This window comes from Cibotium barometz, chromosome 28 (assembly GCF_041138505.1).
Source record: "Cibotium barometz isolate CiBa-2024 chromosome 28, ASM4113850v1, whole genome shotgun sequence".
In the NCBI taxonomy this organism is placed as follows: Eukaryota; Viridiplantae; Streptophyta; class Polypodiopsida; order Cyatheales; family Cibotiaceae; genus Cibotium; species Cibotium barometz.
The window spans coordinates 35,492,063-35,507,025 of record NC_141073.1 but is presented as its reverse complement, the minus strand read 5'-3'; the positions used below and the strand labels follow the sequence as shown (position 1 = coordinate 35,507,025).

Here is a 14,963-nt window from a genome sequence, read left to right as displayed (position 1 = left end):
GTTGAGCTGGCGAGGGATGCCTTCAAGGGTGTAATGGGGAGTTATACTTGACCAGTAGTAGTACAACCACCCTATGCTTAGTCCAGAGAGTCTTGGTTGTCTCGTAGGCAAAAACATCTAATAAATGAAGCACAAGAAGGTTGTCATTACATAGCAATAAGTAAAGCGCAAAGTGAGATCAATCACCATTGGAAGCTATTCAGCAAAGGATATTGAGCGCTACTTAGCATGAAGCATACCTGATCACAAACGAGAAGGCGGCTTGAAAGAGCATTTTGTAATCTACACAAGCTGTGCATTAATGGTATTCAACACACTTGGCTATTGATAGAAATTAATCACAATACAAAGAGGAGTTAATTGAAATTAATCCAACACAACACAACCTTTGGAGAGAGAGAGAGAGAGAGAGAGAGAGAGAGAGAGAGAGAGAGAGGTTGAGCAAAGAGAGATAGAGGTGGGCCGTGGAGCAAAAGGAAAAGGTGGCAAAGTATGAGTTATTAATGGATGCTATGTGTCTAGAAAACAGCTAGCACAAAATTATGTATATCTCTAAGAGATTAAATATTTCAAAATTATTCCAACCAAGAGAATATAAAAATTTTATACACCATTGGATTCTAAGATTAAAGACCACAATTCCCTTGAACCAAACCAAGAACCCACCTCCCCACAAAGTCCTTAACTCCACAATTTTCAAAGTCCTCCATTAGGTAGCATCAAAAAGGCAAATTTTCAAAGTCCTCCATTAGGTAGCATCAAAAAGGCAAATTTTCTACATTCATCGTAGATAAGTAACACACACACGCACTCTTGACCTCGCTCGCTATTCGCAAGGGCTTACTCAGTAGTTTAGCTATGGCGGACCCGAGCTCGTGCAGCGCGGGCAGTATGAAGCCAGAAAAGCCATGCGTTCTCCTCACGTTCGACACTGCTCGTTTCGAACTGCCACTGGGGTTCCTCGTCTCGTTACAGGAGAGGTTCATGGTCCTGCAACAACATGGTGGCGCACCCTTGGACATGGAAATGGCCGCCCGCGTACAGGCTCTGGTGGGGTCAAGGGCTTCCTCCGACCTCATCGACTCGCTTCCCAACCTGCGCATCATCGCCTGCTTCGCCGCCGGCGTTGACAAAGTTGACATTGCCGCTTGCCGGCGCCGTGGTATCCATGTCACCAATGTGCCCGCCATCTCCAGTGCCGATGTTGCCGACCTCGCCATCCTTCTCATGCTTGCCGCCTCCCGTCGCCTCTGCGCCGCCGATCGCTATATCCGACAGGGCTCATGGCCCCTCCAAGGTGCCTTCATGCTCACGAGAAAGGTTTGTGCTCCCTTTGAGTGAAATATCAGTGTGTTGGTCCTTTCTTAGCTTGAGATCATCATGGATGTGATCGTGTATAACATTTCTGTCATGCATAGCGTGTTTACCCACCTTTCTGAGTAACAACGTAGTCGATATGGCAAACCCTAACCGTTTGCAGCCCTCGTACTCCCTGTCACTGTCCAGACTCCTGAAAAGCATCCAGTACAATTAAATGTCTTTAATGGGCCTCATCTGCCAGTTTGCCTATGTATTCTCTTCCCACCATACCTCCACTGTGAGGTAAAGATGGTCAAAGACAGAGCTTGAACTATTCACTGTGTCAAATCTCCCTGGTGACAAAGGCTGAGAATGACAGTTTTTGCAATCACCAGTGGCCTGAAACCTAGATGAGCTGATCACTCTTCTCAGTGAAAGAGGTTTAAAAACTTGGCAACTTCAATAGGCTGGAAAAAACTGGGGAGCTGGTCGATTTTGACTGGCCAGTTGATGCAGGTTTGTATAAAATGTGTGCATGAAGGATGAACATATGGTGTGCACGTAAGATGAAGATATGCTGGTAGTAATGCCTTAGGGAACCATTGCAAGCTGAGATTCACTTGTTTTGAAAAACTGGAAATAAGCTGAGACTCAGAACTTAAGGAGTACAGTCCTGATTTCTTGTTTTCCGAGGGGCTGTTTGCTGATTCTGCATGGTCAAGGATTTTATCTCTGATTCATCTACTTCCTTGTAGTCTCCTCTGAGTGGATGTGTTCTTGTAGATTGTGGATTTGTGAACTTTTGATCTGTGGGTGCCCAGAGGCAGCTAGATGTCCGGAGGTTGTGACTACTATTTCATCTCTTCCCTTGTAATCTCCTCTGAGTGGATTTGTTCTGTTAGTTGGTGGATTTGTGAACTAGATTCAGTTGGCTGTATGGAGGTCATGACTAGGACCTCTTGTGGTGGTCATCTCTGGAGCCATGTTCTAGTTAGATGTCGTCATTATGTGGTAGTCATCTTTTGAGCACTGGCGTGGATGGGGATGCCATAGCAGACAATTTAGAGCCCATCATGGCCTGCCTTATCTGCATCATCAACATGAATCCAACATTGGGGGCGAATGAGTGTTTGGCAAGGGTTGTCAATCGTAAGGTTCTGTCCTCTTCCCCCCTTCATTTGGGGTTTGCTCTCGGTGGTATCGTTGAAAGAAATGTATGATGTCCCTTTTGTATAGATAATAGGAGACCAATTTTTGATTAGTCAACCTTCTAGCCTTTTATATTCACCAGAGGTGTGGCCCTACTTCTAAAAAAATCCCAGATGACCTGCATGCATTTCTGTATAGATGGTTTCTGTCTGGGTCTAATAGAATGCAATCAGCAGTATACGTATGTCATGGAGCTGACGATTAATACCTTGAGGGTAACCTCTCAAGTTTAGAACTGCACTTTCTTCTGGAGTTTGCAAGTAACATCAGTTTTCCAGTGTGCATGCAAGGGGTGAGTTTGGTATTTTAAGGATCTTTATGTCAATGTGACTTTCAGTCTTCTAGTTATTGGGCATTTCATGCACTTCGTAGCCCTTTTCTTTTCTACGTTATCTTTCTCTGAACCACTCGTTATGGTATATTGTTGAGGTTTCCATGCCTGGTGCTAAAAAGTGTGTGGATGGTGTTTTGACTAGGCAAGTGGAAGGCAAGTGGGCATTGTAGGACTTGGGCACATTGGCAGGTGTATTGCAAGGAGAGCTGAAGCATTTGGGTGCAGCATATCCTATCATGGGAAGTCACCAAAGCCAGACGTGCCTTATGTTTTTTATGCCAGCGTGGTAGACCTGGCTAAAGATTCCGATGTTATTTTGGTCTCTTGTGCTTTAACAAGCGAAACGAGGCACTTGATTGACAGGAGAGTCCTAGATGCATTGGGACCACAAGGCACTTTGGTGAATGTAGCCCGTGGACAGGTAGTAAATGAAGTGGAACTTATTGCAGCTCTAAAAGAAGGCCGTCTAGGATCTGCTGCACTTGATGTGTTTGAAACCGAGCCGAGGATTCCCACGGAGCTGTTGAGTATGGATAATGTTGTGCTTTCTCCACATATTGGAAGTGCAACTACAGAAACTAGAAGGGCTAAGGGACAACTTATTGTTGCCAATCTTGAGGCCCATTTTTCTGGAAAACCCTTGGTGACACCTGTAAACTAATTGCTTCCTGGTCTGATTTTCTCAGAAACCTTGTAAATGAAGATGTTGGAGAGGGGAGGTCCCATTGGCATTGTGGCTGTCTCCCGGCAGGTACCAAATTGCGACTACTCAAGAATATCTACTATCTACCCAAGGGGAAATAACATTAACGAACTTTGCAAACTACAACACATTTTAGTTGTACATCAGCTCGTATAACATATGATGTGAAAGAAACCATGTAATACATGTTCTTGACAAAGATTAATAAAAGTTGAACTGTTCTGCATCTAATAGAGTTTTACTGATCTTTGGTGGACGTAAGTTGCTTTCATAGGACATAAATAAAACACTTTTGTTTGGACATCTTTAAACTCAAGCTTCATTTTTTTGAAAGGATTCTTTTCTATTAAATTTGCAAATTGTCTATATTTATAGATTTAATTAAGAAATCTTCTCAAGTGATGATCAAAGATGCATCGGTAACAGTCACACAAGAGCTTTCAAAGGATGGATGGTTCAACAATGTTCGGGATATACATTTTATTGAGTCGCATTGAAAACATTCTCATTGTAATTTGAAGAGGAAATTGACCATTTTTAGAAGGCATTTCTCTATAAATTTTGCAAAATAAAACTATAACTTAAATTTTTTGAAGAGGATTCTTCTCCTTCTCCCATAAATTTGAGCAAGTTTTGCACAAATTTAAACAAGTTCTCGGCTAAGTTGAACCTGTCTTTTCTCAAACCCTAACCCACATGCTACAAGAGCAAGCAAGCAAGCAAATGATCCCTTTTGAGTGCTTTGAAGTAAGCTTTCTCATTTATAGGTGACAAACCTCCGTCTCATAGAAGCGTAGGGTTTACTACTAAAGACTCTTAGAAACCACCAATTTGAAAAACTTTCAACATATTTTTGAAGTTTGAAGGTCCAATTACATTAGGGCCAAACTAGGCCTAAACCAATGGTTGAGGTTCAAAAGTGAGGGAAACTAGTCTTTGAGCTTGGGGCAGTATGGAGGAGGACCCCTCCTCTTGTCATGGGGAGATTGAAAAGATAATTTCTCGATGAACAGACGATGGAGGAGACAGCAGGCGTCGAGATGAAATTGAAATCATTTGCCAAAGTCGTAGGAGAAAATGAAATGTTGAAGTCGCACATTGTGTGGACCAAGAAGAGGTTGGTTGATTCTCATGCAACTCTTTCTCAAGACTTCGTAAAACAAATTGGTCTATTTGCTTCTTGCGGCATGATTCTTACGTGCACATGTAAGATTGCCATTGAAGAGTGAGGTACAAAGCAACTTAGATATATTATCTTGGAAAGGGTTCTTCAATGTTCTGATATCTATACATGCGTTTGTCACTAAGATCATAGGTATAACCCCTATGTTCTTGATCAAGAATCTGATTCATGTCATTCCCTAAGATCCCATCTTTCCTATAATCTAGAGCCTGTTGCAAGCTTGCAATGTCTGGGTTGAACTCATCAACCTCTCCCCTTTATCCAAGCAGCTAGGACCTGATCCTTTTTCCCTATAAGTAGAGCTTCTAACAAGATTTGTATCTCTTGGAATACCTTCAAGGAAACCCAAAAATCATTGCTGATTGAGCTAGGTGTGGTTGGTAACATAGAAGTAACGCTGGCATGTTCCTAGGGTGGGTGGTTTGGTCACTTTGCAAAACAATGTCAAAGCCTCTTACCAATAGGCTCAAAAGAAACAAAGGATAACAACAATGTACCCAATCTCGCTTTTCAATCAAGCCATAGTAAAGAAAACTTCCACCTATTCTTTATCTTGCATAGGCAATGGGCAAGAAAATAATAGGGAATTCACATAAGCCACATTTTGCATGTCCACACTTCAATTGGCATCCATAAGTATCACTACACCTCCATCGGCATTGATGAAGCCAAGAATGCTTGCAAATGCTTCCAACTTTAGCAAGAAGACCTTCTAATCTTGCCAATCACATGAATGTTCACCAATGCTTGCAAGAAGCATGTTAATGCTATGGATTTTAGAAAAAGAACATGAAATCCATCACATAGTATCAAATCAAGTACTATTCACGCTATTGCTACTCAATCTTGTAAGAGTATTGCCATCACAAGCATGATAACCACTAATTTTACAAAAGCCCTTTGATTAAGCAACCCTCAGGTTAGGGTTTGCTCTCCAAAACACTATAGCCATGAAGCTTGCAAAAAACCCCTAAATCTTTGCCCATTTTTCTCAAGAAGGCATAAAATCCATTAAGAAATGGCTCAAAATGCCTCAAACTTACTTACCAAGGGCTTGTAGAGTCCTAAGTGAAACGGCCATATTTGCTAATAGAATGTGTGAAACTTACTCCCAGTCACACCATGAAATGCTCAAAGAATGGCTCAAGTATGGTCCCTCTTGCTTAGAGAAGCATGGGAGAAGGTTAGGGTTAGATAAAATGGCCCAAATATGATCCACAATTTTTCAAATTTGAGAAAAAACAAAAAAAAATGCATGATTTTTAGGGCCATATATAGCATAACTACCACCACCATTAAAAAACCACCTGCCAACTCTAGTAACTGCAACAAGCATTCGAGAAACCTTTTTGTGCCAAACATACATAGATGACGATTCCTCTTCATTTTTTATCTAAGCCCGAAATTTGAAGAAAATAGCCACACTTTTTAAAAAATTTACATAATTATTTCCTTTTTTGAAATTGGTTCAATTCCTTGCATACCTTTATTATTTCCTTTTTTCAAATCGGTTCAATTCCTTTTAAGCCGAGGCATACCTTTATCGAACATTGAATTATGTATATCTCCAAGAGATTAAATATTTCAAAATTATTCCAATCAAGAAAATATTAAAAAATTATACACCATTGGATTCTAAGAATAAAGACCACCAAAACCCAACCCCCCCCACAAAGTCCTTAACCCCACAATTTTCGAAAGTCCTCTAGTAGGCAGCAACAAAAAGGTAAATTTTCTACATTCATAAATGATAAGCATTATATATATGTTCCCCCCAAGTTTTTGTAGGGAAATCCAGAATTCTTCCATCTCCACCTCTCTCTCTAACCATTTAGCTCTATCAATATTCACCCTCTTATTGACCATGTCAAGTAAGCTCCCCTCTCCTTGATATCTTCTTTGGGAGCTATCATCCTTCAGGCTAAAGGTGGCCCCTAGAAACTCCACCCATTTCTGAGTAAATTATTTGATATCACCAATCACTTGACCCCTCTTATCCCTAATATACCCTATTACTTCCTTGTCCCCTTTCTCTTTAGCTAATCAAAATAAGTACATAGCAGGTTTCCTCCTAGTATTGAAGGCTCTCCACTTATCTCTCTTTTTCCCTTCCTCGGCCAACCTATCATCTTCTCTCTTCAGTTGAGCCTGACACCAAATGTATTGGTTAAACTTAGCTTCAGAAAGGCCTTCCCTTGTAATTGCTCCATCAACTCACTTAATTCCGTCCTCTCTGTCTCTTCTCTTGTGCCCTTAGTTTTTCTAGTCTCTTGATAATTCCTTGCATCTCATTAGCAAACCCTCTCCACGACCCATCTACACTCCCCTTGCCTCTTAGTCTTCTAATTTCCTCTTCAGAGAGGGTGACAAACAGCTCATCCTTCAATAATAGATTGTTCACCCTCACTTTCCTAGCAGGAAATTGTCTTAGGTCATCTTCACCCCATTCAGCCACATGCCAACCCCATTTTAGGGGCATATGATTAGATAAAGCTAAACAAGGATCCACTTTGGTAAAGAAGGTATGAGGTACCCATGTGGCTTGATGACTGAAGAAAACCTTATCAATCCTTGATGATGACCCAAAATATTGAAGGCTAAAGTAAGTATGACCAGGTTTAGATCCCCAAACCCCCAACTCCCTTCCATCAACAAGACCTATCTTTTCTCTAAGTCTTTCCCACTTCCTCTTCTCTTGACCCATGAAAACAATGCTTCCCCCACACATGTCCACTTGTTTCTCTACCATATTAAAGTCTCCCATAAGGATATAGGGGCATTGAATGTCCAACTTTACAATCCATCTCCCCTCTTATCTAATGGTTATGGGCACCATACACATTGACTATCCACACCCTTTCCCCTTCCACATGGATTTCTACCACCAGAATTCTACCATTAGGATGATTGGCTATGATACTAGTAGGCATAAATTCCTTCCTGACTATAGTTGTAACCCCACTAGAACCTGATTTTATTCCCCCATACATAACCATCCAATCCAAGGATCAATCGTTTCTTATGCACTTCAAACCAAAAACATTATGTTCTTGAACAACCATCACTAAAATCCCCCATCCTTTCACTAGTTCCTAGAAAGCTACATGCTTCCTCTTGTCCCTTAGTCTTTTCATATTCCAGGTACACCCCTCACATCGCAGATTCTACTCATTTGAGGGTAGTAATAGGTACCATATCCGCCTCTATCTCAGCCTCCATAGTTAGACCTCCCCCCGGATCCCCAGTCCCCAATTGAATAGCCCTCCAAGGAGTTCCCACCTGCCAGTTGAATCTGCCCCCAATGGAGGAGGTTTCACTATCCTCTACACCTAAAGGGCTATACAGATTAGAATACAGAGAAGGTCTAGACCCCTCCAAGGATTTTCTACTAGTCATTACTCCCTTCCCATTAGATTTGTTATGATTTATTCTTGCCTCCCCTTTTATTTGTCTAAGCCTCACTTTAGTCCATCCGTGCTCCTCAGTGACCAACTTTTCCTTACCTTTTCCTTCCTTTTTGATAGGTTTTTCAGTGGTCCGAGTCTTATTTCCCCCAAAGGATTCACCCTTCTTCCTCTCCTCCCCACCTACTTCCTTATTCTTAGCTTTACCACAATTTCTAGCAATATGACCAAAACCTCCACATCTAAAATAAGCCCTAGGAAAAGCTCCAAATGTCAGCTTCAAATCCATGTTTTAGAACCACCTCTAAAACTTTAGGCATCTCCAGCATAATATTCTAGGTTATACAGATCTTGTTCGAATGTCTCCCATTATCCTCATCTCTTGGAACAAACAAAACTAACACAATTTCCCTTGCTAAATCCCCCATCTTCGGCACCCACACCAAACATGCGTCTCAAAGGCTCTTATTCACATCAAACATGGGATTAAACAGCATAGCATGCACTAGTTTCTGTCCCATAAACAATAGTGCTATGGCAAAGAGATCAACCCCCGTCTTCCCTTTCACAAACAACACATTAAAAAATCCTTTACCTAGGTAAAACACTTGTGACACTACCCTCTCATGAAACACATAATCTTGCAACCACCTCCCTAGCTCTGCCTTACTCGATGGTCTCTCTACACACAACAGGATTGCGCTGCCACACCCAGAGAAAAGTATTATTTTCCTCTTCACAAGGTCAGGTGAGATGTTTGCGCATACCTTCCCTCTAATTGTCCTTCCTTTACTAAGCTTGGTTATTCAGTCTCGAGGAAATCCAATCAAACTGCACTTTCTTTCCTCCCTGTCGCCTCTTCATCTTCTCAAATTCTCTTCATTTCTTCATCAAGGTCCTAGTGCCCCGAGCCACATTCTCTGACAACATCATTATGTTCCCACATCTCGGCCATCCCTCGTCTCTCCCTACCCTTCACGCTTGCATACGGTCAGCCACCTACCCTCATACAATCACATGAAATCCCTTGTACAATCGTATGCAATCCCACGTGCTTACTAGATCTTACTGCACTTTCTTTGCTCCCTGTCGCCTCTTCATCTTCTCAAATTCTCTTCATTTCTTCATCAAGGTCCTAGTGCCCCCAGCCACATTCTCCGACACCATCATTATGTTCCCACATCTCGGCCATCTCTCATCTCTCCCTACCCTTTACGCTTGCATACGGTCAGCCACCTACCCTCATACAATCGCATGAAATCGCTTGTACAATCGCATGGTGTACAATCGCATGCAATCCCACGCGCTTACTAGATCTTATAAGACACTTGTCACTTCGTGGGTGGCTCCTTCCTAACAGGGAGGCTGTTTAGCCATCTTTAAAAGATTTGGTGTGGATCACATGTAGGGAGGCTTTAGCTACAGAGAGGTTGGATAATTATCTGAAGGAGGGGATTGTGAATTTGATTCCTAAGAAAGCAGCTTGTCATCACAGGTTTAACCACTAGAGACATACCACCTTGCTCAATGAGATATATAAGATCCTGGCAAAGGTCATTGTTATGAGGATTAGCCCTGTTCTACAAGAGGTGATTTCCAAGAGGCAATATGGGTTTATTAAAGGAAGGTCCGTCTATGAAAATACATTTTCTTCCTTGATGGATGGGTAAGGAAGTGGCTCAAAGAGCAGGACAGAAGTGTGCAATCCTTCAATTGGGTATGGAGAAAGCTTATGAGACGGGGTACATTGGTCCTTTGTGGCTAGAGTTATGGAGAAGTTGGGATTTGGAAGTAGAATGGCCACTTGTGTTTACACTGTCATTGTAGGGGGCTACTCTGGGGGGGTTTCAAATCAATAGATCTGTAAGACAGGGCCATTGCTTCACATCCTTTGATAGTGGCTCTTGAGGATGCTTGTGAAAAGAGGTTGGTGACAAGTTTGAAGATGAGGAATGGGGAGCGATTGGTGGTACAATGTTTTGCAGATGACTCATTAGTCTTTTCGAAGGCTGATAATGATAATGTAAGACATACTTGGCGTATAGTTCAACTATTGCTGATGCCTCTGGATCTAGATGTAACATTCATAAATCCAGAATTTTTAGCTTGACTAAGGATGATGATTTTGACATAGAAAGATGGGGGTGTGAGGTAATAAGGAAGGGACATATTAATAGGCATTTGGGGATTCCCTTTGGAGTTGGGGTGACTAGTGAGGATGTAACTAATTGGGGAATTGAGAGGTTTTTCAATAAGATGAAGAAATGGGAAGGGATTAGGGTGTCTTTTCATGATAGGGTGGCCATTGTTAATATAGTTTTGAATGCATATATTATGTTCCTATGCCCTGTGGTTGATTTTAGAAAATGTCACCGGAAGAGGATCATGGCTCCATTTAGGAAGTTTATTTGGAAAAACAACAAGGATGACAGGAAGTATTTAGCTTGGTTGGCTTGGGAGAAAGTGAGTTTGCCTAAATGTGTGGGAGGACTTAGAATTCTACACCTGCCCATTCATGCCAAAGCTAGGGTGGCAACTAGCTTACCTAAATGCTTATCGTAGGAGGAAACTTGGTCTATAATGGTTAGAGAGGTGATTGAAGATTCCATTATGCAATGCAAGGGGAGGTGGGTTGGATTGGATTAGAAAACTAAGCTATTCTCTCATGCCCCTTTGAGAATTCAAAGCTCCCACTTTTGTAAGTTTCTTTGTCTTAACGGGAAGGAGGTAATGGGATTGATGAAGTGGGACACATGTACAAGGGCAACATGAAATTCTTTGTTTAGTCTAGGATTATGGTGCTCTCATAAATTCACTCCCCCTTTAGCTTAGTTAGATGTAAGAATATCTAGAAGATTGAATAATAGGGGGCTCAGATGGATGGGAGACTATTGGGATAGCTTTCAGGCTAGGTGGAAAGAGTTGGGATAGATAAGGGATGAGTTTGGGTTACAACAGAGGGACTTGTAGTTGGCAAGACAACTCAGCCTTTCCAAAATCTCCTCAACCCAGCCTTTCCAAAATCTCCTCAAGGGCTCCTTTTAATGAGGCTTGTTGGATGAAGGATTAGACTTGGTTTAATGGGGTCAAGTTGGGGAGGGTTTGTATATGAGGAGATGAGAAAGAGTGAAATTAATGTGATGTATTGTAACAAAATCCAGAGAGTAAGGTGGAGTTCATATACCTGGATGAAGAGGTTAATGGGGTCAAGTTGGGGAGGGTTTGTATATGAGGAGATGAGAAAGAGTAAGGTGGAGTTCATATACCTAGATGAAGAGGTTAATGGGGTCAAGTTGGGGAGGGTTTGTATATGAGGAGATGAGAAAGAGTGATGTGGAGTTCATATACCTGGATGAAGAGGTTAATGGGGTCAAGTTGGGGAGGGTTTGTATATGAGGAGATGAGAAAGAGTGAAATAAATGTGATGTATTGTAACAAAATCTAGAGAGTAAGGTGGAGGACTCCAAGATGGTATCTGAAGGATAAGCAACCGGTTCATACCTTTTTGGCCTTGGTAGAGAATCCTATTGGCATGAGACTTGATGTGAAAGTTTGGACCTAAGACTCCAAGATAGTATTTGAGGGAGAAGCAACCAGTTTATACCTTTTTGGCCTTGGTAGAGAATCCTATTGGCATGAGACTTGATGTGAAGATCCGGACCAAGAAAGAGTTCATGGAGGATCAGACTCCCAAAGGATGTGCTTGTGGCTAGCTTACATCTGGGGTATTATATTTCTTCAGAACACTCATCTTTTGTTTTGGAGGAGGAGGGGTGGGATCAAATTTGTGGCCGCTATAAAAAGTTGGCTATTGTATATGTCTTTGCGCATCGTATAAATATAAGTATAATTATGTTCCCAAGCATTATATATATGTGTGTGTATATATACAGCTGAAAAATAAAAGGCCTACCCTAACCTTCAATTTGAAGGCAATAAACTAGGTTGACCTTCCATATATATATATATGTTTATGTAAAATTTAGAGATAGTGGCCATATGTGGCAATCCTATTTTCTTAAAGGCTTTCTCTAGAAGGTTAAAAGGGCTTTGAAGGCTTCAAATTCGTTGATTCGTTTAGCAAATGGGACTAGCCCACGTGGTTGGTGACGACATTCTTACGTTGGTGCGCTGGACATCTTTTTGCTTGACCAATGTCCGGCTGGCCAACCTAACCATCGTCCGCGGACTGTGTGAATGCAAAAGGTGACGACCACGTTGCTGCGCTGTAGTTTAGCTATGGCGGACCCGAGCTCGTGCAGCGCGGCTGGTATCAAGCCAGGAAAGCCATGCGTTCTCTTCGCGTTCGACCCTGCCCGTTCCTTACAGCCACCTCTCGTCGTCTTGTTACACGAGAGGTTCACGGTCCTGCAACGACATGGTGGCGCACCCTTGGACATGGAAATGGGCGCCCGCGTACAGGCTCTCGTGGCGTCAAGGGCTTCCTCCGACCTCATCGACTCGCTTCCCAACCTGCGCATCATCGCCTGCCCCGACGCCGGCTTTGACAAACTTGACATTGCCGCCTGCCAACGCCGTGGTATCCCTGTCACGAATGTGCCCGCCATCTCCAGTGCCGATGTTGCCGACCACGCCATCCTTCTCATGCTTGCTGCCTCCCGTCGCCTCTTCGCCGCCGATCGCTACATCCGACAGGGCTCCTGGCCTCTCCAAGGTGCCTTCATGCTCACGAGAAAGGTTTGTGCTCCCTTTGAATTAAATATCAGTGTGTTCCATACAGGTCCTTTCTCTTGAGATCATCATGGATGTGATAGTGTGTAACATTTCTGTCATGCATGGCATTTGTACCCATCTACACTTTCCTGAGTAACAACGTAGTCCATATGGCAAATCCAAACCGTTTGCAGCCCTCATACTCCGTGCATGTTACTTGCATGCTTCCTGTTACTGCCCAGTATATGACAAAGATGCCCACTAGTACCTAAATGTCTTTAATGGGCTTTATCTGCCAGTTTGGCTATGTATTCTCTTCCTACCATACCTCCACTGTGAAAGAGGTTTAAAAACAAGCAGCTTCAATAGGCTGGATAAAAACCGGGGAGCTGGTCGATTGTGACTGGCCAGTTGATGCACGTTAGTGTAAACTGTGTGCATGAAGGATGAAGATATTGTGTGCTGATAAGATGAAGATATGGTGGTTGTAATGTCTGAGGGAACCATTGCAAGCTGAGATCCACTTGTTTTGAAAACTGGAAATAAGCTCAGACTCAGCATTTAAAGACTGCGGTCATCTCTGGAGCCATGTTCTAGTTAGATGTTGTCATGATGTGGTGGTCATCTCTCGAGCACTGATGGCGTGAGTGGGGATGCTGTAGCAGACATTTTAGAGCCCATCATGGCCTGCATTATCTGCATCATGAACATGAATCCAACATTGAGGCTGACATTATACGTATGTCATGGAGCTGATGACTAATACCTTGATGATAACCTCTCAAGTTTAGAATTGCACTCTCCTTGAGTTTGCAAGTAACCTGCATGCAAGGGGTGGGTTTGGTATTTTTAAGGATCTTTCTGTTGTGCGACTGTCAGGCTTCTTGTCCCAAGTAGTTATTGGACATTTCATGCACTTCCTAGCCCTTCTCTTTTCTACATTATCTTTCTCTGAACCTGTCTTTATGGTATATTGTTGAGGTTTCAATGCCTCGTGCTAAACAAGTGTGTGGATGGTGTTTATACTAGGCAAGTGGAAGGCGAGTGGGCATTGTAGGACTTGGGCACATTGGCAGGTGTATTGCAAAGAGAGCTGAAGCATTTGGGTGCAGCATATCCTATCATGGGAAGTCACCAAAGCCAGATGTGCCTTATGTTTTTTATGCCAACGTGGTAGACCTGGCTAAAGATTCTGATGTTATTTTGGTTTCTTGTGCTTTAACGAGCGAAACAAGGCACTTGATTGACAGGAGAGTCCTAGATGCATTGGGACCACAAGGCACTTTGGTGAACGTAGCCCGTGGAGAGGTAGTAAATGAAGTGGAACTTATTGCAGCTCTAAAAGAAGGCCGTCTAGGATCTGCTGCACTTGATGTCTTTGAAACCGAGCCGAGGATTCCCACGGAGCTGTTGAGTATGGATAATATTGTGCTTTCTCCACATATTGGAAGTGCAACTACAGAGACTAGAATGGCTATGGGACAACTTCTTGTTGCCAATCTTGAGGCCCATTTTTCTGGGAAACCCTTGGTGACACCTGTAAACTAATTGCTTCCAGACCTGATATTCTTGGAACCTTCCAAATTCAAATACCCACAGGCTCCATTGGCATTGCGGCTGCCTTGCAACCACAAAACCAAGCCGCCTCTGGGCAGGTACCAAATTGCGACTACATAAGGATATCTACTATCTACTCAAGGGGAAATAACATCAACACCATTTTTAACTATCAAACATTGCAAAGTACAACACATTTTAGTTGTACATCAGCTCATATAACATATGATGTGAAGAAAGTTGCTTTCATAGGACATAAACACAGATGCGTAAAACACTTTTGTTTGGACAAATCTTTAAACTCAAACTTCATTTTTCCAAAGGGTTCTTTTCTATTAAATTTGGAAGCTGTCTATACTTCCAGATTTGACTACTTACCGATAAGCGTTAGTAAGATTAAATTAGGAAATCTACTGAAGTAATGATCAGAGATGCATTGGTCACAATCACACGTGTGGCACACGAAATTGCACACAATCGCTCACATGCTACAGGAGCAGCCAACAAATGATCCCTTTTCTTAAGTTTGAAGGTCCAATTACATTAGGGTCAACCTAGGCCTAAACCAACGGTTAAGGTTCATAAGCGATGCCCAAATGC

At 42.4% G+C, this 14,963-nt stretch overlaps 1 protein-coding gene and 1 pseudogene across 2 annotated transcripts; both read left to right on the top strand.

Annotated features, from left to right (window-relative positions):
• Positions 1-798: 798 nt before the first annotated feature.
• On the top strand, positions 799-3,637 carry LOC147622779 (glyoxylate/hydroxypyruvate reductase A HPR2-like). The gene is made up of 2 exons (XM_086822399.1): positions 799-1,320; positions 2,985-3,637. The coding sequence occupies exons 1-2, from the start codon at positions 859-861 to the stop codon at positions 3,501-3,503; spliced, it is 981 nt and encodes a 326-aa protein (XP_086678525.1). The 5' UTR covers positions 799-858; the 3' UTR covers positions 3,504-3,637.
• Positions 3,638-12,371: 8,734 nt separating this feature from the next.
• LOC147622778 (glyoxylate/hydroxypyruvate reductase A HPR2 pseudogene) lies at positions 12,372-14,565 on the top strand (annotated as a pseudogene). The gene is made up of 2 exons (XR_015269570.1): positions 12,372-12,830; positions 13,836-14,565. The product of XR_015269570.1 is annotated as a glyoxylate/hydroxypyruvate reductase A HPR2 pseudogene (transcript).
• Positions 14,566-14,963: the final 398 nt, after the last annotated feature.